This window comes from Xenopus laevis, chromosome 1L (genome assembly GCF_017654675.1).
Source record: "Xenopus laevis strain J_2021 chromosome 1L, Xenopus_laevis_v10.1, whole genome shotgun sequence".
Classification (NCBI taxonomy): Eukaryota; Metazoa; Chordata; class Amphibia; order Anura; family Pipidae; genus Xenopus; species Xenopus laevis.
Window position 1 is genome coordinate 23443715 of NC_054371.1, and position 25975 is coordinate 23469689.

Here is a 25975-nt window from a genome sequence, read left to right on the forward strand (position 1 = left end):
AAACTGTCTGGATGGTGGTGCTATGATAAACTTCTGGCAGTTGCTATGACTTCTCTTTGGAAAACTGGGAGATCTACATAAACATCTGATAAAAAAATGTCAAGTACATTGAACATAGCAGCATCTTGATGGGACGTTGTTTGTTATAAGCTGATTTATTCATCTTCGATATATATTGTCTGTCAGATCCTGAGCTCCACCTTCAGCATTAATGTGCCATATTTTTTCCTTTAGAATGAAGGCAGAGTAAACATTATGGACATTGTACTGTATGCATCGAGTATTTCATTAGAGAAATGGCACACAGTGTTTAGCATTGCTGCCTTGGAGTGCTGGGGTCTTGGGTTTGATTCCAGATAGGGCACTGTATGTAAGGAGTAAATAAGTTCACCTTGTGTCTGCATGTTTTTCCTCATTTATCTAATATTAAAATCTACAAATAGTATAGATATTGGTACATAGTGAATGTATATGTACAGTATGTATTTACACCGGGGTTGAGGGGTTGAATTTGATGGACTTTGGACTTTTTTCATCCCAATTTAACAATAAAAGAAATGCCTCCACTGAAGTCACCCAGACATAGAAAGCTGTAAAATAAAAGACTGCTTCAAATTTTATTAACCATTAGACCAAAATTGTTTTTTTTATTAAAACTTCCCTTCCTGTTATAAAGTCGTTTAAAAGTCTCAGCTGTCAATCATACATTGCCTGCCCCACCTATATGCCTTAGGCAAACAATTACTTTGATTTTCCATTCTGCAATTCCTATATTTCACTGCTCCTCCCTTCTCATCATCTAATTGTGTAGCCAGTGAATGGGCATGGGCATCAGGTGCCCCATTCTGGCACATAAACAAAATTCTGGCATGACACAAAGCTTGCCTTCATTACAGCGGCAACAAAATGGCACCTGCCTAATTGCTATGATTGTGAATTCCAAGACTAAAAAAACAAGATTTTAATAATTTTGTATAGTCTAAATGAAATTTATTTTACTTGACTAACATCATAAAGTAGAATTTGGAATGATTTTTTAAGGTAACAGGTCTCCTTTAAACAGAGGGTTTTTTTGGATTTAAAAAAAATGACAAGCTTTGTCTTCTAAAGTCTCAACACTAGAGTATTTGGGATTTTCTTCAAGTTTTTATTTTGTGTGCTTCTTAATATGATGTTACTTCCCCTTAAAAATATTGTTAAATTATATTTTACACATATTCAGGGTCATTCACAGGATTTTGTTCCCCAAGCACCTCTTGCCAAGGATTAGTTGGGTGTTTGTGTACTAACTGTGGTCACTGTCAAATGATTTGCCAATGCTTCGCAATACAATGGTGCATTAAAATATTGAGAAAAAAAAGCAGAAGGAAAACCCTGAACTGTGAAATGTTGTAAACGACTCTATGTTTAATTCAACATGATGATAGAAATGCTCTCAGGGAAGACGCCACAGCATTTGAAGCAATTATGTTTTACCCTTTTTTGGCAGACTTTCCTGCTGAGCCATAAATAGCAATAAATCATTGTAGTATCAATATGCTCCGGGGTTTGAGATTCCAAAAACAAATGCGCACAGAGAAGTTTTTAAATTAGGTTTTAAATTTATTTTGGGTCTTCATTAAATAAAGAGAAAACTTATAATTTCCCATGCTAAAACTTTAAAGGGCAGTCAAAGTTCTGGCGTGGGCAGTGCTGCTGTACTAATTTCCAGATACAACAGTCGTATGCACTGAAATGACCCTCTGTGTCTGGCTACATCCTTCTGCTCTACTTATGAAGTGTGACCCCCCATTCCCTGCCTCAGATCCCTTACAGATTCCTTTATACTCGTTATTCCAGTATAACATTTTCTTTCTGGTTATGTCTCAATTATCCGGTTTTCAATAGGAATGACGGAAGCTAAGCATGTGTTCTACTATACTTCAACAATCTATACAAATGACTACTGCTGCTCGGTTTTATAATGTGTGCCAGTATGATGGACTGAATATTTATACAAAAATAAAAATATTAAACCAGACTATACACGAGCAAACACTGGCCTATTCTTTTTCCATCCACTCAATATCTCCTTGGGCCTTGTTCAAGTATTGACCAGCCTGTGCAGAAAATCAGACCATCACTTGTGTGGCCAGATAGATTGTCCACTCTCATGGTAATCTGGTTGATCTCTCTGCATGTGAGAAGAGCTTAAGAGCAGGCCATTATTAATGGTGACATTAGTAATGATAAACTTTTTAAAAAAGTTTTAAAGGGGGCTCCTATAAGGAGTCGGCTAAGAGATTAAGTGATCAGCCTTAAGTGGTGGAGGTTTACTCCAATCCCCAGTTGAATATAGACATGGTTAAACTATTGCTCTGTGCAGTTGAATATTGACATTGGCAATGCTAAGTTCCCTGTTCATCTCTTCTTTACCTAGAAAGAGACTACAGCAATCTGTGTGAGAAACAGCCAATAGGAAGACTACTTTTCAGGCAGTTTTGTGACACCAGGCCGGAGCTGAAAAGATGCATTGAGTTCCTGGATGCTGTGGTAAGTTCCTGATGCCTCATTGTTTTATTTGTTTCAAATTTCTCTGCCAACGATCTCATGAAGCTCACGTCCCATCATCTAACACCAGGGGATAGCCAGCAAACTAGCGGCTGGCTAGACCAGTAGTGGGTAACCCATGGTCCTCAAGATAACAAACGTTAGCTTTCAGTGTGGTGACAAATCTTGGTCGACCATACTTTACTCAGCCAATAGAACAACATTTGTCAAAAAGGCAAAGATACAACGATTTACCGTAGTGGGAAAACCAAAATGGGTTCCATATGGTGTCAGGAATCTGCTACATCTGAAACAAATTAGTGTGATCTCATTTATTAGTTCTGTAATGAATTTGTGTTTTTCTAACACATCTGTCTGCTAGGCTTATGTATTATTTGCACTTCCAATATACCCATGTCTATGCTAATATCCAGGGGCGTAACTATAGAGGAAGCAGACCCTGCGGCTGCAGGGGGGCCCAGGAGGTATAGGGGCCCCATGAGGCCCTAATTCATATACAATTTCAATAAGTATTGGAGAAACAAGTCAACCTCTAAACATTTAGGGGGCCTGAAAAATAATTTGCTGTGGGGCCCAGTAATATCTAGTTACGCCACTGCTAATATCATATAATTACTAAATGATATAATATAATCACTTAAGCAAATTCACCAAGTTCAGGACAGGGATTTTGCTTTGACAATTGGACACTTGTATCTCTCCTCTCAAAAGATACAAGGAGTCGTTAACAAATCTCCGGGAGGCAAATACTAGGGCGGTAAGGACAGGACTAGATGATGTTGGATCGCTGCCTGCTCTGCCCTGCTGCGCTTCAGCTCCTGCTCTGCCTGCATCCAGAAGCATTGTTTCCGCTAGGATGCAGCCAGATGCAACGGATTTCGTCATCGAAATGTGCCATTTTGCACCGTAATTCGTTCCGCAGTTGAATAAGGCAAGGGGAGCTGCAGGGCAGCGAAGAATTCTCAGTGTTATACATAGACGCAAAGATCTGATCGTACGAATCAAGGATTCGTACGATTTTCGGACCGTATGTGGAGAGTCCCGACATTTTTCGTCCGGCGGAGAGAGGGACAGGTTAAAAGATTTCTGTTAGCTGCCGATAATATCCCTGCATGTATTGCCGATCGTACGATTTTCAGAGGGAGACTGTCACCAGCTTTATTTGATCGGAATGGTTAGTGGCAGGTCGGGAGATGGGAAGTCGGATCGTTCGATGATTCGTACGATCGGATCTTTGCGTCTATGTCCAGCTTTAAGGGTGCAAGAGTGCGCCCCATAGAGCTCAGTTATTAAGCACTTGCATCCATGGAATTCTGCTCTCTGCACCAAGCATTGGATTAAATAGCCCTCCTGCTGCTCCTTAACTTGGGTGGGAGGGGGAGATTTAGGACAAGAGGCAAGGCAGGAGAACAGGAGGAATCAACAGTGTGATAAAAGCCAAGAGAAAGGGGTGGGAGAAATAATAAGTGGAAGACAACTAAACATAAAGAGACAAAGTCAACACAATGAAAGAGCAGAAGTTGAAGTGAATTAGAAGGTACATATTAAACTGAGAAGTGAAGCAGAACAATCAGGTAAAATAAAAGAAAACAACCTAATGTAAACATAGGCAATAAGGTAATATTTTATTAAAGTATGCTGCGTTCAACAAACTGCTCACTTTGCCCAGCAGGTAACACATTCCTGGTGAAAAATACAGCGATGAGCTTATTAAAGAGGAAAGAAGCCGAGTGACCTCATTTGCTCCCGCAGCTGAAATGGAGCTCAGTAATGTCTTTTGCTGCTGGTATTACTTAAAAGAGGATTGATATTGGCAGGCAACGTGTTTCATCTCTCTGCAATCCATTCATATGGTTCCCAGCCCACATGATCTGGGTGCATATTGGGAACGGGTTGCATAAAGCGAGCAGTTGAGGTGCCAGATGATGTCTACGTCAGCCTGACGGCAAAACAACTTTGTCGTCGCCTCACAGCCATTTACTTTTTTTAAATACCGTAATAGCTGGTGGCACCTCTGACATTAATCTGACATGCTGTACCGGCCTACTTTATATTCACAACATTCCTTCTTTACATAACGGTGTTTATACATAATAGTGAGAGCTGCCGTGCTGCTTTTTTTTGAGCAAGTCATTCACAAACAAAACCCCACGCAGAAGCATCTCTGGTGAGCAAATATAGACATTGCTATTTCTGTAGGATACTTCTGCACTTTCTGTAGGCTTTGTGTATATGATTAGATAACACATCTAATCATGTTCTGTGACATCCAAAAGGGTTTCATTAAACTGCAACCTCGATCGGACTGCTTGTCTCTCATAAGCTTTTATTAGATGCCTGCGGGATCCAATCAGTAGGGAGCTTTAAGGTTGGAAACCTGGGACCAAAATTATCCTCTTACAAAATTATATCTCAACGATTGTTCACATGTTACTCAATTGGGATGAGGGCTGAGCTGGGCTATAGATGAACACATCTGAAGAGCCTTTTATGGTTTGCTCAAGTTAATTCAGCCAGTTTGCACCCAGTCAGTGACAGTACAGAAGAGCATCTATAGCAGATGTTTGCCCCAAGAAAATACTGGCATACTAGGCAACCTGTTATACTACACACTAGAGACCTGTATTGGGTCAGATATCCGTGATATACCCACAAAGTGGTCGTGTTTTGGGCAGAATTACACCAGTTTGTCCGCGGAGTATCTGCCCCAGGCCGATTGGAGGCTCGCCTTTCTCCCACCTCCTGAAATCACAATGAAATTTTTTCCCCCTGACCTGGTTTATCCACTTCCAGAGTAATATACTCCCGCCCACCAGAGATGTCATTTCCGGTCTGTGTGGGTCCCAGTTTGGATTAAAGTTATGTCAGAGTGGGTAGGTTTGGATAGTGGAGACAGGGAGCTCAGTATCGGGCCAGCAGCTCCAGATGAGGTTCTGAGTTAGTGGGTCTGGTTTAGGCACGGGTCTGCCCAACTAGACCCTCGTTGGACTCTACTGCACACACAAATTTTGAGAACCAAGCTGAAGTCCTTCAAGAATGAGACTTGGAAATGTGAAATAAGAAACTTTAGTTATAATATTGGTTATATAAATTTTTTTCTGGGACATGGCAGGTGGAAGCCATTAGTCCTTCATGTGATGTCCACTCTGGTTGTGTAATAGCTTCAGAAAAGCCACATCATATGAATATAGTCCAAACCAGAGTTACATATAGCTCACACTGCAAAACCCGATCTCCTCAACCTACAAAAGACATTAGGGTATCAAAGCAGTAATCCCTGCTATTGTATCCTAGTTGTTGTAGTTGTAACTTCATTTCCTTAGATTTTGTTCATTTCTTGATTTCGCAATATTCTGGTTTTATTTTTCACCAAAACCCACTGTGGTTAAACGCGTCACTGGTAAAGAGATCTGTCTCTCTTTCTCTCTCTCTCTCTGGATATTTCTTAGGAACATGACAGTCTGTTCTTCTGGCTGGATCTCCTAAACACATTTTTTTGGAATTCAGTATTGCTTAGTTTCTTTCATACACTTTGAAAGCCACAAGAGGCCGATGAGCTACGATTCTGGAGGCAACTCTGCAACTGTCAGCTGATGGAATCTGAATTCAGTTTTGTCATGTAACTTCTGCAGATGTTTTGAGGTTTTTCATTAAACCGAGACAGGTTTGCAGTGTTGGGATCAAATAAAGACATAAATAAAGATTATCATAGATGTTTCTGTCTTTCAAGGAATCTGTTCTGCCATTGGCAAAGTCTTGGCGCAAAAGAGAAGTTAGACTACACATCAAGAAATAGTGCCTTTTGTTTACAGTCTGTGGGCAGACATGCTTGGGCTTTCCAGCATAATTTGAGGTTAAAGGGCATGTAACGTCTAAAATAGAATAAGGCTAGAAATGCTGTATTTTGTATACTAAATATAAACATGAACTTACTGCGCCACAAGCCTAATCAAACAAATAATTTATGCTTTCAAAGTTGGCTACAGGGGGTCACCATCTTGTAACTTTGTTAAACATCTTTGCAAGACTAAGACTGTGCACATGCTCAGTGTGGTCTGGGCTGCTTAGGGATCGTCATAAACAAAGCTGCTTGAGTTCTGCATGGCTGGGAAGTAAGGCGGGGGCTCCCCCTGCTGTACATAAGTATGATTGTTTCCCTGCTCAGCAGTTAGGGACGGTCTGACAATTCCTATCCACAGCAGTAAATGAAGGGAGAATTTCACTGCATACAGTCAGGTTTCTTATAAAAACAGTACATATTTTTTAATTAAAGTATATTGGAGATATGTTTCTTTTTCGTTAAAGAAAGTAAAAATTAGATTTTATTTTTTTGACTTTACATGCCCTTTAAGTGATCCGCCTCTGATGTAGGATGCTAGAAACCCTGGTTCGATTCCATATGGCAACTTGTATGGGTCTTGTGACCCTGGACAAGTCGCCGCCTTGTGTCCCAGCATACTTAGTGCGGCTATAATGGATGCCTTGATTGCTGAAAAGTGCTTTGAGTCCCACGGGAGAAAATCAATATATAAATAATTTCTTTTCTCCTTCCCTTTTTTCATTAGGTGCATCATTTATAAATCTCTGTCTACTCATATCTAATTGCTCATTGAATGATTAATAAATATGTATGGGAAGGTTAAGAATGAATCAACATTAAGAGAACTAATCCACATAGTAGGGCAGTGGCTACAGTGGCTGGCAACCCTACTACGTTAAAACAATGATTTAGGCATTAAAAATAAACAGATTTGAAAAAACTCTTATTTCATTAGTTTCCTCCTAAGGAAAATAATGAAACTAAGTTCCTCCTTAGCTTAATTCAAAAGGTCCTGTTTCCATCCACCATGGTGGAAGATTTGGTAAAGGGGATAAGTGAGGGAGCAATAGTCTCTTGGCCTTGTGTCACAAATAGGACACATAAAGCTACTCCAAGGCAGTGTAAGGTCATAAGGAATGTGATAAACTCCTTAGCCCCAATTGATACCACTTCTTCCCCAATGGTCCACAGTCAAGTGTTTTCATCCAGTCATTCTAACCCTTGTGAGCTCTCATCCAAAATGCTGGCAAAGTCTGTATCTCCTACACTTGCAAATATCACTCAACAGAAATCCTTCTATTCACTACACCCAGTGTGTCATGAAAGTGGATTATTAAAATGTATATGTATATAATTGTTTGCTGCTATATGTTTCGACTATTAAACGACATATATATATATATATATATATATATATATATATATATATAATACACAAAAGGCATGAATATCTTGTAAATTATATCCTTATAAACGGTGAGTTCTGATGTCATCAGTTATAAACGGTGAGTAGTGATGTCATTTCTGTAACATGACTCACTGAAACTTGTGTATTATAATAAATAAAGTACCCCCAGTTGCAAAATATGAGGATATTAGAAGTTACCTCAGAGTTCCATGACCTGTATAAAAGCACTCGGCCTTTGGTCTCGTACTTTTATATTGTCATGAAACTCCTCGGTAACTTATAATATCATTATATTTTACAAGAGGGGGTACTTTATTCAGTATATATATATATATATATATATATATATATATATATATATACTGTATATATATATATATATATATATATATATATATACACACCCCCTTCCTCGCTATGACATAATAGTACAAGGTTAACACTTGAATATCCAACCCAAACTGATCAGTAACACTTCCCTATGATTATTTTAGTGATCAAACAATAAAGGTGGTGGTTAATAATAGGTCCAATACGCAGAACTTTACTGCAAAACTCAAGTGCTTTAATGTGTCACGACATGTTTCGAGCTGAGCTCTTTCTCAAGTTATAGGTTTACCTACTAAATCTATCGTTACTAGGTGTTGCACAGCATTATTTTAGTGATCTTGTTATTAGGGATGCACTAAATTTGTTTTTGTTTTTTGTTATTTTTTTTTTATTTAGTTGAATACCGAATCCTGCACATAAGTTTAGGACAAATTTCTGAACCTAATCCGAATCCTAATTTGGATTCGGCCGTATCTAGGTTTTGGTGCAACCCTACTTATACAAGTATGGGATCCGTTATCTGAAAACCCGTTATCCAGAAAGCTTCAAATTACGGAAAGTCTTTCTCCCATAGACTCCATTTTATCCAAACGTTTTTAAAAATGATTTCCTTTTCCCGGTAATCATAAAACAGTAGCTTGTACTTGATCCCAACTAAGATATAATTAATCCTTATTTTAAGCAAAACCAGCCTGTTGGTTTTATTTAATGTTTACATGATTTTCTAGTAGACTTAAGGCATGAAGATCGGGAAAACCCCAGATCCTGAGTATTCTGGACAAGAGGTCCCATACCTGTACTGCAGGATGACACAGTTTTGTCTATTCAGACAAACGAGTCAGATCTCATTCAATAAGTGTCAAAGTGCTTCTAAGATCATTTCAAACGTCTTCTCAGACTCTGGTTTTTTTTTCTTTTTTTGTCTTCTTTGTCTAGGCAGAATACGAGCTGGCTCCAGATGAGAAGAGGAAAGACCATGGCTTAAGGATTTTGGACATCTACTTCAACAATGGGGTGAGAGTCACTATGACAAATTTAGCAGATTCTGCAGAAGTACAGCAAAACTGGCTTAGACAAGAAACCATAGCCACCAACCCAATTTATCTCCTCAAGTAGTAGTTACAATAATGAAAACAAGAGAAAGATGTTAGTTTCACATAATATATAAGTTTTCCAATTTATTTGCCTGAATGTTCAGTCCTATTACCATCCACCATTTGGGTGTGAAAATCAGACTGATAAAATAAAAATCTGGCTGGATGGTAAAAAAGAGAGGGAAGTAGTTATGACTGAAGGAGTCGAACTGCCAGCAGGCCAAATAGCAGACATACAGACCAGCTGCAAATACCTTGGTATCCCAAAGTCACATGGGAACCAGGATGATGGGGCAAGGTAGATGGCAACATCCAAGTACCACCAAATGATAAAGCAGGTCCTGAAGAGCCTGCTCAATGGCAAGAGCAAGATCCATGCCATCAACACGTACAACCTGCCAGTCATCAGTTATCCTGATGGTATATTGAGTTGGCCAAATGAAAACATTGAGGCTGCAACTCTGAAGGTCTGCAAGCTCCAAACCATGTATGGATTTTCCATCCCAAGTTCAATACACAGAGACTGTACACCAGCCAGAAAGAATTAGACTAGGAGTACGTCCGTAAGGTGGCAACCAAAGATGGGCTGCTGAGAGAATGTATGAGCCAACAGCAGACATGAAAGGACGATCAAGCAGATACATCGATGGAGTGGTTGACACTGGGAAATCCTACCAGTGACTTGAAAGGGCTGGACTCAAAAACAGCACTGCTGCAGTGATCATTGCACAAAAACAGCCACTAAGTACCAGATCAATAGATATGATATTGCTAGATTTCCCAGGGCAAAAATGATAACAAGGTGCCACAAAGGGAAACCGTGTTATTTAATGAACGTTGTGACAGCAGCAGCCACATGGGCCCCAATTAGAGATGGAGACGTGAGGCAAAAGATTATGAGCAAATTTGGTCATATGAAGTTTCCTTTATAGAGCCACTATATATTCAGCTTTACATAATTCACCACTGTTATCTCTGTCTCCAAGAAATTTGGGCAATAAGACTTTAGCCCCCATAGTGTGTGGGGAACAGTAAGCAGTTCTAAGATTGCAGCATTGCCACTAATGGGTAATGGTAGCTTTAAACAGTCGTGCTCCCTCCACATCTTGGACAGCACATTGTGACTGTTCATTCTTCCAATCCTCTGAAATGTTAAACAGATGTTCTTGGCCAAGTACAATAGCAACAGGAAATGAGTTTTGAGTGTGTTTTTAAAAGTTTGGCGTGGAATCAAAGCTCAAACTTTTTTAACCATAAGACATATTACACCAATAATTCAGATAACTGTAGGTATGTGTAGGTTGTCTGGATTCCTGTTCATTTTAAGAACATTTTGCGTGTGCAGCTGAATGACCTGTTGCCCTTAACACTAACTAAGGATTTAATTGGTGGCAGAAAAGGCTTTGTTCTGGTACTTGAATGAGAACAGCAGAAACAAGGGGTGGAAACAAAATGGTGGAAGGAGTGAGACGTTCCACATGGGTTGTCATATGATTTATTTCTTCCTAAGGTTTACATAAATATTTTCTTAAGAGGAAATGGTAGTAAAAAGTTTGTGACGTTAACTCATAATCTCATACTGTTTATAATTATATAAAGAAGGATTGTCCAGATCTACAGCTGATATTTAAGTGGTGAGTTGAGGGTACAAGGTCCAAGCTTATAGAATTCTTTCATTAGCTCATTGCATTCTAAGAATACAACCTGACATTATATAACAAGATACATTAATAAAAAAACATTTTTCCTCTTAGTTTTCAGTTGGATAAATAAACAGTTTGCAAACTAGGGAAACTACATTTTAAACACAGGACACATGTTGATGAGTGATACTCTCCATCTGAAAGACGGGATTCATTAGAACATGTGTTTCATTTCATTCAGTCAACAACATGAGCATTAACTTGCAAGATATCAGCAATCAATAGTAATGGGAACTCTAAATATAGCAGCAGTGCCCCTTCAATGAAGTTTGGGTAATAATATATAGATGGCTGTGCAGAAGCATTTGTATTGGGAGCTGATCTGGTCTTGACTTGAAGTGTCATGTTCCTGGTTCTCAAGCACAACCTATAGCACCTTTCAGTTGGTCTTTATTGCTATTTTGACTATTAACCTGCCTCTAATACCTCTTTTTAGCCTGTAGGTAAAAATGCTATGTTGTTGTCAGGGTGACAGAGAAGGATTGGGAGGTTTCAATGTCATAGTTATTTTTAGTTTAGGTTGCTTATCTCTCTTATTAAGGGACTCTCTTATTCATCTTCCATTTGCATTTGTTGACTGGTAGGATAGAAAGGTTAGACTGTGTAGCATAGAACGGTTAGACTGTGTGGGATAGAATGGTTAGACTGTGTGGGATAGAATGGTTAGACTGTGTAGGATACAATGGTTAGACTGTGTAGGATACAACGGTTAGACTGTGTAGGATAGAACGGTTAGACAGTGTAGGATAGCACAGTTAGACTGTGTAGGATAGAACAGTTAAACTGTGTCGGATAGAACGGTTAGACTGTGTCGGATAGAACGGTTAGACTGTGTCGGATAGAACAGTTAAACTGTGTAGGATAGAATGGTTAAACTGTGTAGAATACAACGTTTAGACTGTGTAGGATAGAATGGTTAGAATGTAGAATAGAATGGTTACACTTTATAGGATAGAATGGTTGGACTGTGTAGGATAGAATGGTTCCACTGTGTAGGATAGAATGGTTAGACTATGTGGGAAAGAGCAGTTAGACTGCGTGGGATAGAGTTATACAGTTATACTTTGTAGAATAGAACAGTGAGAATGAGACACCTGTTGCTTTGGGTAAGGGCACCAGCCCCTCTGTCCGAGCTGATTTGACTACAATTAGATTGTAAGCCCCTGTGGTCAGAGCAATTTTTAGAGTTTCAGTATGCCTGTGTATCGCTTGATGTTTGCCGGCCTTAAGAACTGTGCTGCGGAGTTGCTGGTGCTGTATGAATAATAGTAATAGTCAGAATTCATGTGTAGGCATGTTGGAATACACTCATTTGTGAATGATTGTGAATAGTTTGTCACACAAGGGCAGCTCATAAAGTGAATGCCAAGTACAGCTCTGTTAGAAACTTTCATCAACTTGTTATGCTACAGTATCCAAGAGAGGGAAGTAGAAAGTGCTGGATTGAGTTAATTAACAAGCAAGAACAAAAACAAAATTTCTAAATCAAACAGGCTGGCTTGGTGTTTGCATAATCACACAACTAGTGTCCAGCCTGTACTCTCACCCACCTTTGTTTTAGACATTGAGTTACGTTACTCCCTTCCTTCCTTTTCTTGGAATGTAAAATTATTACGTTTATTTCTAGACGTGCAGATTTTCTATATTCCTCGTTTCAGGCATGCATTGTGCAAACCCCTTCCAGTTTTTCTTACATGGACATGGAGCTTAGGAAATGAAAATCCCTTACACAGATAAGCATTAAAATGCGTTTGGGAACCTGTGTCACTTCCTCCGGGTGGTCATTGTCCTGTCGAGAGTGTGGCCCTATTACAATAGTCAGGATGTGGAACTGTAAAGGGTTTTTGGCTATTCCAGAACATATTCTTTATATTCCTTAGTGTCGGTCTGACAAAGCTATAAATGAAGTACCAGGTCCAACTGTTGGGGTGTAGTAGTGTTGTAGTAGTGTAACTCAGGGGTGTATCAACAGGGGCAGAACAGAAGTTGCCAAGAGGCCAAAGAGTGCAATAGGCTTCATGGGCCATAAGTCTCAGATGTGGTATTATATTTACGTGCCAAAAAATACTCGATCTGAGCGTGACATATGGTTCAGATTTGGCTTGGGCCGGCTCTTTGATTCAGCAGAACCCTGATAAAAAATAGCTTGGATTTGACTGAATTCTCCTACACTTAAAACACCTTTCAACATACTTTTCCAAGTATGACTTTTTTAAGATAGTCGGTGCAAATGCTGTGTTACCTAAACCAAACAATCTTAAAAGTCCAATTCAGAATCTGAAAGAGACAACCCTCCCTTACAGTACCATCAATGATCTAATAGTATGCATAAACTAAAAAGAGAAAGTGTAGGCACTTTGGAGTTGTCAGCATATCCCTGTCCTACAGACCTCATTTTGTCATGATGAGTGGTTAGGAGGTGCATGAAAACACTTCTTTTTTTATTTTGGCCCACATTTTATTTTTTTCTTGCAATGGTGGTTCACATAATCATATTCCATGATCTGCTAATGGTCCACTTGCCATTGGTGAGCCCATGTAGGCTGTTGTTGTCACATCATAAGAATAGTTAGGGACATATCTAGAAAATCCTACTGGTGGCCTTAGGGTAGATCTATTTGGAGAGGACTGCATCTATGACTTGAATGGGCCTTTGTGGTTTGTGTGCCTGGAAAATTGTCATTTGGGGTGCTTTTTTGAGCATATTGGCCAATGAAGCTACAAATAACCCCCCCCCCCCCCCCCCAAACAGACCCTCCCACTGTTTTACAAGCCATGTAGCCAATCATCTTCCCATACAATTTTATTGTTCTTTTGTATTCTGCACAGCCATTACTTTCATTGGCTGAATTTAGAAAATCAAGTTCTGAATACTGGCCTTTTCTAATGTTTTTCGTGTAGTTTATTAGTTTGCAGCAATTTTCTCCTGAGTCAAAAGATAAAAATTATTAGATCAGAATTGGGCAACCTGTGGTGGATATCCAGATGTTGTTGTTGACTACAACTCCCAGCATTTCTTTTTATACTTTCCCTTTTGTACCCATCCTATGTGGTGTTGGCCAGTTCATGATCTCACATCTTTGATCTTCAAATGGGGTTATTTTGCCTTCCTCTGGATCAGTGTTCCCCAACCAGTATCTCACGAGTAACATGTTGCTCCCCAACCCCTTGGATGTTGCTCACAGTGGCCTCAAAGCAGGTGCTTATTTTTGAATTCCTGGCTTGGAGGCAAGTTTTATTGCATTAAAACCAGGTGCACGACCAAACAGAGCCTCAATGTAGGTTGACAATCCACATAGGGGCTACTAAATGGCCAATCACAGCCTTTATTTGGCATTCTAGGAACATTTTTCATACTAGTGTTGCTCCCCAGCTCCTTTTACTTCTGAATGTTGCTCACAGGTTGTAAAGGTTGGGGATCCCTGTTCTGGACCAACTGGCAGTTAGGCAGGTTACAATAGAGTTAAAAGGTTGAACTTGGTGGACGTGTGTCTTTTTTCAACCTAACTTACTATGTTACTATATTACTAATAAAACCTGGTCGTTTTATATTTCATTCTCAGTTGTGTGTGTCACTGTAAGTGCACCTGATATGTGATCAACAGTTTAAAAGCCACTGCGTAGATTACCTCTGTAATGCAAATATTGACAGGTTTGTGTAAATGCGGATAATTGACTGTTTCAGTTGTAAAGGCCTGAGAGGTGGTGCAACTCTTGGAGGTCACCTGGACACATCGCTTTCCCACCGAATGAATGGTAGAGTTATGAAAGCTGTATTTGCTTTATCTCTGGTTTGGCAGCAAGATTTACATAAGGAAGACTGTGTGTAATTCCATGCCACTTGCAGAGAAGTTCACCTTGCAATTTATTTTTGATCACTATGTGGCTCTCCTGGGGTTAGTGGTAAAGACCTTAGCAAGGCAACTCCTGGTTGTATTTATAAATGCCAACATGCACAAAAAGTGTACATGCTAAGCCAAAGTATTTCAGCTCTAGGGATACACTGTACTCTGGATCATGTATATCAGGGTTCCCAACCTTTTGAACCCGTGAGCAACATTTGGAAGTAAAAGGAGTTGGGGAGCAAGACAAGCATGAAAAATGTTCTTGGGGTGCCAAATAAGGGCTGTGATTGGCCATTTGGTAGCCCCTATGTGGATTGTCAACCTACTCTGAGGCTCTGGCAGTGCACCTGGTTTTTACACAACCAAAACTTGCCTCCAAGCCTGGAATTCAAAAATAAGCCCCTGCTTTGAGGCCACAGGGAGCAACATCCAAGGGGTTGGAGAGCAACATGTTGCTCACGATCTACTGGTTGGGGATCACTGATGTATATGAAGGCCTGAGGTAACCTTATTATGCATCTGTCCATTGGGTAGTAAAGCAAAGGCCATTTACTCAGTTCTTCATGTGGGACAGCAAAGTTTAAGCAAATCGATGGCTCTGTGTTCATATGTTTTCTTTCCTTGGCCGTGGTGGTTCTGACTTTTCAAAACCGTGTAGCGGAAGCCAGCTGATTAACGTTCCTGTGAAGAAGGGTCCAAGACTGTTTCAAGAGGCAGAATCAGCAGTGCAGAAAGGGACTAACAGATGCGGCTTCCACTTGTCATTACATTTACAAATGCAATAGTAGTGTAATGAATGTTTCTTGGAAACCTGCTTAAAATCAATTTAATTATTTTATCAGGCAAAATTATATTTTTGGGTTTATATCCCCTTTAAGTTAGAGTATGGGAGTCAAATAATTATCACAGTTGTTATCAGTATTAATTAATGAAGCACATTTCATATCGTTAAAATGATCAGGAATTCTTTCTAGGTATGTATATTTTGTTTACAAAAGGACAGAACCACAGTAGGTGCTAGATGTATAAAATATTTTGAATCCTGTTTTTTTACTCTTTAAAGGGGAACTAGCTCCATCTTATGGGAATGTCTAAATATAGTCATTAAAAATATTGTGCCATTTTTTAAATAACCAAGTTACATATCATTATTTCCTTCGTAGCAATCTGTCTCTCTACATGCTAGATATGTGTCAAGAGTCAGTTTCTGAAATAATCAAATTCGTCTTCACTATGCCCTGTCATCTGTCTTTCTACATGTAGGCTTTGTATCAGAGTCAGTTTTTCCACTCTCATCAGTATGTCTCTCTACAGACTTTGTGTCAGAGTCAGTTTTTAAAATAATCAGCCTTTTCACTTGACTGTTCCCCTCTCATCAGTATGTCCCTCTACATGCAGGCTTTGTGTCAGAGTCAGTTTTTGAAATAACCAAGTTTCTTTTCACTTTTCCCCTCTCATCAGTCTGTTTCTCTACATGCGGGCTTTATGTCGGAGTCCATTTTTTGGAAAGACAGTGCTATTACATTATCAAGGGAAAGGGAACACAGATCAGTGATGTATTTGACCTAACTGCCATCAAACGTTGACTCTGACCCCTGCATGTAGACAGTCAGATTGCTTAGAGGGGATTAGTGAAGAGGTAAGGTGGCCATACCTTACCAGATCTACTCTTTCTACCAAACAAGCAGACTTGGTCCCAAAAAAAAAAAAAGTTAGTTAGATTTTTATTCTAGGGTTGGTTTGAAGGGGCCACCTTAACTTGATTTTATATTATTTCAGAAACAGCACTGACTTTTTAATTGATTATATTTAGAAAACACTTTATTTCCATGAGGCAAATTTTCCGTTTTCATTTTTTACAATAGTAATGCAAAATGTTGAGGTTCCTCTGTCTGCGAAATGGGTGAAGTTGCAACAAACCAAACATGAACTGCCCGTAAATGCGCTGCTTAGTTATTAGATCAGCCGCTCGGAGCAGGTGCCACAATAATGTTTTGTTTCCATACTGTACACTGCCAATACTTATCTGATTTCATTACTTTTCCTTCCGTTTCATGTCTGTCCAGTCTGCAGCCCATTTGCCGGAAATACCTCAGGACACAGTACAGGAATGTAAGGAGAAGCTGGAGCAAAGCCCCTGCAGAGAACTTTTCAAAGACTGCACTAGGTGGGTAAATGAAGCCGGCGTGTTAGACTTTGGCCAGACCATATTACAAAGCTTCGCCAACTCATCAGATGTTGTCTGTATGTGAGAATAAATGTGACTTCAGTATTTACAGTCGTCATCAGGACGCCAGTTATTCAGCACTCGCTAGAATGGCATCTCACGTGCCCCAGCGGCTAATTTGTTTTTGGACTGTTGCGAATTTAAAGGGATATGTTATTAATAGAGATTAATTTGGTTCTGAAATTCGATCAAATCTCTGTATTTTTTGCAGGACTCACAAATTGAAACCCTTAAGGTCGTATGAGCTTTAAGCATTGGGTGACTGAAGGCAACAAAACTGTTTGCATATAATAATATGTTCGATTGCTTGGATTTGCACATGTTCAGTATATGACATTTCAGAATTTAGAATTTGGCCAAATCTTGGAGAAGTAGTGAGCAAACAAGGCGTATTATTAAGTGTCTTCAGGCACGAAATGAGTAAGGCCTTTATTTATGTTCCTGAATTTTTTTGGTATTGGGTGACTTTTTCCATATTCTGGAAAAATGGTGAATGCCATTAGATAACACTGAAAAATAAATTTAAAGGAGAACCAAACCCTTTTTTTATTAAAATCCCCTACCCTACATAGACCCTGCTCCCCCCCAGCCTAGGTGTTACACTGGTAAATGCCCATAACTCTTTACTTACCCCTCGTTGCAGATTCAGGACATTAGAGTTCACGGGCGCCATTTCTTCTCTTGTGTAAGAGAAGAAGTTGGCGCCCGTGAGTTCTGCTGCACTCACTCTGCATGTGCGGTCACCATTTAAAGAGGGGACAGAATTCTGGGGTAAGACTGTGCAGAGGGGAGGCAGGGAGGGGGGCAGCGGGGACATCGCAGAGGGTTTAGTTCTCCTTTAAGAAATATGTTAATTTATCAGTTCTGATGTGGGACCTACATAAAGAGTATCTGTCCAGATGTAGGCCAGCTACTTTACATGAAGTAAAATGATTTGGTTCAGCCCATATAATCAGCACGGCCACACAATGGTGATAGTAAAGAGTTGGTTACATTTATGGGTATTGTGAGAGCTGGGAAATTCTTAAAGCAACCTTTACCTTCTTTCTTTCCCCAGCAATTGCAGGTTCTGCTTTCTCTATGGTACCACCCCTATCTTTGTTTGCCATGGGGACCTAGTTACCTACCTACCTACCTACCTACCTACCTAGGGACCTACCTAGTCTGCCTAGGGGACTGGTCTGGTTGCTGTTTTGGATTTCTTTCCCCATCTGATTTTAACTGAAGACTGAGACTTGTTTTTCCTTCCTCTAGAAGTCGAGGATGCAAATATTTTCTCTATGGTGTTTTTATTGAATTGAAATTGTGCCAGTTTTGAGCTTGGCACCACAAAGCACCTTGATGATTGAGGTTCACAGTGTTTAACATTGTGAGATTTAGTTACCCTTTATTGAAATACAGTTATTAAAAAAATAAAAAAAAAAGTGGAGCCAGTATTTCATATTTAGCAAGATTACTTGTTTTGAGGAATATTTTAATGACTTTTTTGGAATTCATAACATCTGCTCTTCTGGTATGCTTTCTATAGAACATGGCCAAGCAATACTTATTCATTCCGTCCTGCTGAATGTTCCCCCTAGGTCCATGGGGGTGAAATATTAAGCAGCGGGATTCAACTTTTGAACTTCCATGGTTGTGTATGCTGCTTATTTCATGACGCATTCCCTGTCATCCCTGGTATCTTTTCACAGTATTAAGGGGAATAGAGTTATGTGCCCTTTAGGGAGAGGTCTTTAAATGAATCCCAAGGAATGTGGTTTGTAGCTTCAGTTTGAAAACACCGTTCTCCTACCCGACACCTTTTCACTTATTTTATGTACCCGCTTTTGCGGTAGAGAAGTGTGGCTACTGTGACGGTACATTTTTATAAAAACCATGTTTATGACACAGAGATCTATAAAGCACTCACAGAGATTCCCTAGTGATCCCCTCGAGGATGAACAGAATGCAGCAACAGAGGGTTTTAAAGGAAGATACCGTGTTTGCATACCTCCCAGCTGTCGCGTTTTTAAAGGGACAGTCCCTCTTTTGACAGCTCAACCTGCTGTCCCTCATTTGTACTGGAAAGTCCCTTTATTCTCTGCACTGAACAGGCAGAAAAAGAATCAGTTTCTAACTTAATTGGCTTTTGGCAGAGAGCCCAGAACAGCCACAGCTGCAGATAAGATACTTTTGTAACAATTTCAAGATACGCAAATAAGTAATTGTAACAATATAAGATAATAGGTGCCTTGTAGTGATGTGCGGGTCGAGAATTTCTCAACCCGCACCCGACCCGCCCGCTCCCTACCCGCATCTGACCCGGGCCCGCTGCTCCCCTTTATTTATAGACCCGCGCCCGCCCCGCAGTGATGTCACAAAAGGGGCGGGGCAGGTGGAAGTCTATAAATTCCGGCGCCGGCAGTACTAGGTCGCGATTTCGTCCAGGGGTCGGCACGAACCCGCCCGACCACATCACTAGTGCCTTGGGCAAAGTTAGACTCACAGCTTAAAGGGCAATTCACCTTCATTAGTAAAACTGTAATAACTGAAAAAAAAAACACCACAGAAATATGTCCAAACTTTCATAACCTGCAAAATTTTGTAAAATTAACATGGTAATTAGAGGGTGTGGCCACAAAAATGGGCGTGATCAAAAATAAAATTGCTACGCACGCCAACTTTTTATCCCTGTTTTTATTTCCAAAATGTTGGGAGTTAGGTGTTTGTGCTGTGGTCTATAGTCCATGTTTTATTCTAAGTGTAAATGGTGTGCAGCTACACCTAGAAAGGTGCCCAAATCCAGTTCAATACATAGCAATGTTTACAAAAACTTAGGTTCCAGATTTTGTCCAGGACTGTCAACAGGAACGATCTTGTCTGTTTATTCTAAGACTATTCTGTGATTAACATGTTGGTATGGCTGAGCCTAGAAAATAACTCATCACCACCATTGTAGTCCTTTGGAGAAGTCTGAGTGCTCTGCAAGTGCAAGTTTTCACTGTCGCTCTTATGTGGCCCCAGGCTTTTAAGTGATAACACATCAGGAGATCCTGCTCGTCTGGTGCTCCTATCAGCACAAAACTGCACCGGCCCGGGGTTAATCCTAACATTTGTCACCCCTAAATGCTAAACGACTTTCTTTCTCCTTTAAGGTGGTCATACACGGGCAGATTAAAGCTGCTGATAGCAGTCCTTTGGACCAATTTGGAATCTTATCTGCCTGTGTATGGGGTGTTCTGTCAAGTCTCCCCGATCTATATCAGGCCAAAAATCAGCCAGATATTGATCGGGCAGGTTTGATGTTTTGGCAATAGAGGATTGCATCGGCTAGTTGATACGGTCCTCTACCTGTATTTTTCGTCCAACATCTGTCAGAAAATTGATTTGGCCAGATTTAAAAATCTTTATTGGTCCCAGTGCAATCTATCTATGTTTGCAGGGCCAAGCAGACAGCTCCCCTTCAGTTTTGCTGGCAATATTGCCTGAAATGGTCTTTTTAGTTGATGGACACATCTTACATTTAAACAATCGTTTCGAGATAATCGTGGTCTCACGATAAAGAAAAGATCTTTTAAAGATCTTTACATCTATGGCCAGCTTTAGATCTACCAGGCAGCTGTTATCTTGTGTTAGGGAGCTGCTACCTCATTACCTTCCCATTGTTCTTTTGTTTGGCTGCTGGGGGGGAAGGGAGGGGTGATATCACTCCAACTTGCAGTACAGCAGTAAAGAGTGATTGAAGTTTATCAGAGCACAAGTCACATGACTGGGGGCAGCTGGAAAATTGACAATATGTCTAGCCCCATGTCAGATTTCAAAATGAAATATAAAAAAATCTGTTTGCTCTTTTGAAAAATGGATTTCAGTGCAGAATTCTGCTGGAGCAGCACTATTAACTGGCGTGTTTTAGAAAAAAAAACATGTTTTCCCATGACAGTATCCCTTTAAGGTGGCCATACACAGGGCGATGTGGCCAAACGAGTGGATCTCTACCCCTTGAGGTGGGCGATATCGAGCTGATCCGATCGTGGTCCCTAGTGCCCAACGATCGGATAAGAGTGGAGGTGGTCGGATCACGGGACTGAATCAACGAACAGATGTTCGGGATGATGGGATTTTTTACCCTGCCCAAATGACATCTGGGTAGCCCGTCAGATGGCCCCACATACGGGCTAATAAGCTGCCGACTCGGGAGATTGGGTTAATGCCCTTGCTACACTTACTGAAACACAGTCTGTTAATAATATTAAACTGTATGATTCGTTTATTATCACTATTTTTGGTTTGATTTTTTTTTAAAACTTTTGTTTTTGAAATATATGGAACAGCGATGTTGTTCCTCTGTGCAAAAGATTTGAATGTACTGTTCTCCATATGATCCTCCTAGATGAATTATTAGCCTGTGACATGTTTATCTGGAATCTAGAACAGACCTGATTGCATATTCATCCCCCTGCAATGAATGGAATGCATGTGCGATTGACCTTTAGCTGGGCATTTTGTTTCCGCTGTTCGTGGGAGACTTGCTTCCTAGGTGGCTAAATCGATCCATAGGTTTCACACCCAGGCACTTCAGCGTCCAGAAAGGGGATTTTTCCCTGACGTAGTCTTGAAGTTAAAGGGGAAACTCAGCTACAGTATATGTGCTTGCCTTTTAATTGGTATGCTAAAGATGTGTAGGCCCATTTTGATTTGTACAGGTATGAGACCTGTTATCCATAATGCTCGGGACCTGGGGTTTTCCGAATAAAGGATCTTCTGTAATTTAGATCTTCATGCCTTAAGTCTACTAGAAAATCATGTAAACATTTAAAAAACCCAATAAACTGGTTTTGCTTCCAATAAGGATTAATTATATCTTAGTTGGAATCAAGTACAAGCTACTGTTTTATTATTACACAGAAAAAGGGAAATAATTTTGAAACAATTTGGATTATTTGATTATAATGGAGTTTGTGGGCGACGGCCTCTCTGTAATTCGGAGCTTTCTGGATAACGGGTTTCCAGGTAACTGATCCTATATCTGTATTAATGAAGATCATAAATTCACCAAAGAATTAGGCTAGAAATTTAATATTGGCTCCAGTTGCTCCCTATGTTATTTTTTGATGATGCAGAACACATACTCTGAGCTGCTGTCATCCAAGCTAAGTCACTGACTGGAAATATACAGTAAATATATATAGGTACGGGATCTGTTATCCAGAATGCTCGGGACCTGGGGTTTTCCGGAAAGCAGATCTTTCCATAATTTGGATCTTCATACTTTAAGTCTACTACAAAATCATGCAAACAGTAAATAAACCCAATAGACTGGTTTTGCTTCCAATAAGGATTAATTATATATTAATTGGGATCAAGTCCAAGCTACTGTTTTATTATTACAGAGAAAAAGGAAATTTTCAAAAATTTGGATAAAATGGAGTCTATGGGAGACAGCCGTGCTATAATTTAGAGCTTTCTGGATAAAGGGTTTTCCGGATGCCATAACTATAAAATGTATGGTACAAGATGGAATAAGGAATGTGTGGAAGAAACGGAATTTTGGATTCTATAGTCTTACTGTACTTAAATTGTAAGCTCTACTGCCTTACTCCTGTGCCGTTTAATTATTCTTTGTGTATATTTATTTTTGTGACTGTGTATATTTATTCTTATTTTATTGCTATGTTTGTACTGTTACTGTATTGTACAGATGTAAGTGCTTTGTACACAGTAGTTCTATATAAATAAAGATTATAGATACATATTGTACGAATAATAGATATGTTTCTGTTCTGTGAACCTAGAGAAGGGGAACGGTGGTTTCAGGTGGCAAAATTGACAGTAATATTTCAGAATATCGAGCTTAAGGGCCTTGAGGATATCGGGTGTTTCCGCTTTGCACGGTTGCACTGATAGAAGGATGAAAAATTTAAAGGGGATCTGAACCCAGAAATATAAAATGGTGTAAATTTATCCAGATTGTTCCTCTAAACACTTAAGGTGACCATAGACGTAAAGATCCGCTCGTTTGGCGACATCGCTAAACAAGCGGATCTTTCCCCGATATGCCATTAACGAGCATGGCTATATCGGGGGTAATCTGATTGTTCGGCCGTATGGCCGATCAGATTACGATGTGCAATGGGCTCCGGCGGGATCGGTCTGGTCAAAATCAAACCTGACCGATCGACCAAACGACCGATCTCCCGCTGACGAAAGCTGTCGGCGCACTCCACACACGATCAGAAAATCATACGAATCCTCGATTTGTACGATAGGATCTGTGTGTTTATGGCCAGCTTTACATTGCAAATTACATGAATTTTCTTATTTAGTTAGTTTCTGAGATATTAGCAGCTTTAGACTGCTAGTGGGCAAGGTAAATTGGAAGCACTCTGCGGCCTCAAATAAATACACTCATTTGGACTTTACTAGTAAAAGAACTGAACTAGAGTTTGCAATACATATACAAATGCTTTATATGATTTTCAGAACATGGATGATGGGCAGATGATCCTTATACCATGGATATCTATTGGATCACAGATATAGTATCGGTCTGTTCAAGCCGTGGTCTGATTGGATGGATACTGACGAGTATGAGCCAGTGTATGGCCAACTTGGATCAACACGTTGTCTATCTGATGTTTTTTAGACCCTGAATAAAGGGTGTAATTGACCTAGCCAGGTTTATACCATGGATATCCATTGGTTCACAGAGATAGTACCCGTCTGTTCAAGCTGTGGTCTGATTGGACAGATACCGATGAGTATCTGCCAGAGTATGGCCAACTTGGGTCAACATGTTGTCTATCTGATGTTTTGTAGACCCTGAATAAAGGGTGTAATTTACCTAGTCAGGTTTATACCATGGATAGCCATTGGATCACAAATATAGTAACCGTCTTTTCATGCCGTGGTCTGATTGGACGAATACTATTGAGTATCAGCCATTGTATGGCCAATTTGGATCAACATGTTGTCTATCTGATGTTTTGTAGACCCTGAATAAAGGGTGTAATTGACATAGTCAGGTTTTAGTGGTAAAATTGTTCTTCTAGATCTAAATAATCCTTTTGATTTGAATTAATGGGTATTCAGGTCTTGTGAATGTCACATTTTACCATGCCCTGATGTTTTGTATTTTTTAATATTCTGGTTTCTTCTTGTGTTCTGATTGGATTGTAATAACACGCTCGCTCTGTGTTGTCTGTCTGTAACCAAAACCGAGGTGGGTTGGATAAAACCAGCTTCTGAATGATAACAGGGCAAGAACAACCTGTAGTAATGAGATGATTAGAATGTTGACAGTTCACATAGTATTGAATAGTGCCAACGTCAGCTGGAACCTTTTCAAGAAAAACAAACACACCTCCATATTAAATGAAATGACATCCAACTTTTTTGAAAGGTTCCTTGTTACTTTTGTTTGAGATTTTGCTTTGGATTACACTATCCACTCAAAGGAACCTAGTGGAGCTGTTACATTTATTCTGAAATCATGTAAAACAGCTAGAACTACAATTGTCAGACTTCTTTGTCTTAAATCTTCCTTTTTGTTCTAACATTTAGCGTAAGAGAAGGTTCAAGCTCAGTGAAAACGTTGTAGTAACAAATGATAATGGCCCTGTATCCTCATTTCACTCGTCGCCCTCAGACCAAATGGCTTTCTGCCCACTGTCCCTTCCCACAATCTACCTATTCGGGTCCCTTTTGATTTAGGCTGTTACATACTTCATTTAAAATTAAAGGGGAACTATCATGAAATGTAATGTTTTATCACAATAAAATAAGAAACTATAGATATAATCAGTTCAAAATTCTGTTTCTGAAATAATTAAGTTAAGCCTCACTGCCCCTTTCTTAGAATATCTACATTCTGTGTTCATGTTGGAGTTGGAGTCTGACTCCAACTGTTTGTACTGATTCCAGTACAAACAAAATGTAACAAAAAAAAAAACTGATTGGCACAAATTCTGCATGTAGAGAGACAGGATTTCTGGTGCTTTTAAAAAAGTGAGCTCTTGTACATCTTCTAGGCAAAAAAACCCCCTATAAGATATATTGGATCTATCTGTCATTGAAAATCAGTCTCCCAACTCCTCCATGAAGAGACCATGCTGAGAGGGGTCGAGTATAGAATAACTTGATTATTTCAGAAATGATTCAGATTTTTTCATTGAATATATATTGAAAATTTCTAATTTCAGTTAGATATTATATATTAATATAATATGTATATATATATATATATATATATATATATATATCTATATCTATATCTATATCTATATATATATATATATATATATATATATATATATATTACATTTTCATAATCGTTCCCATTTAAAGGCTTAGGCTAAGGGATATAAACTGCTCACAGCATTGTCTTCTTAGTTCTATGTCTGTCTATCAGGTTTATGGTTATTTATATATAAGACTGTGTTGTTCTCATAGGAGATGAATTCCCTCTGCTTTCCATCTGTGTACCCTCCATCCTCTGTTACGCTCTATTGGTTGATAGAGGCCTCCTGACTGCCACCTACTCTTCCCTACCCCATATAGTGTAAGGCAGGACTAAACCCTGAAAATGGTCTACACATCCTCATGCTGCATTTGCTCAACTGGCTGAAAACACTTGTTCGACTTGCAGTAAGCAGGAGGAGACCTGGTGGGCTTCCAGCTAGGGCATTGTTTGCAAGAACTTTATGTTCTCCTCCCGCTTGCAAGTATTTCCTCCTGCTGCCCCGGTAACAGTAACACCTTAAAATGAAAGCATTTTAAAGTAATTAAAACATAATGTACTGTAGCACGTTAGTAGAAGTTATGTGTTTGCTTTAGAAAGACAACTATAATTTATGTTAATGGGCTGCTGTGTAGCCATGGGGCCAGCCATTCAAACTAAAAAAGGAGAAAAGTGCCAGGATACTTATCAGATAACAGATAAGCTCTGTATACAATGGGATCCTGCAGAGTGCATCTGTTTTCTGCTATGTAACCTGTGCTTGAATGGCTGCCCCCATGGCTA

The 25975-nt window shown here is 39.6% G+C and overlaps 1 protein-coding gene across 1 annotated transcript in view; it reads left to right on the top strand.

Moving 5' to 3' along the window:
* The window catches only part of grk4.L (G protein-coupled receptor kinase 4 L homeolog), a 167471-nt gene that overhangs the window by 110593 nt on the left and 30903 nt on the right, over positions 1 to 25975 (top strand). Inside the window, 3 exon segments of the mRNA NM_001093527.1 lie at positions 2420 to 2532; positions 9045 to 9122; positions 16817 to 16917. Coding sequence (NP_001086996.1) covers positions 2420 to 2532; positions 9045 to 9122; positions 16817 to 16917 — 292 coding nt within the window.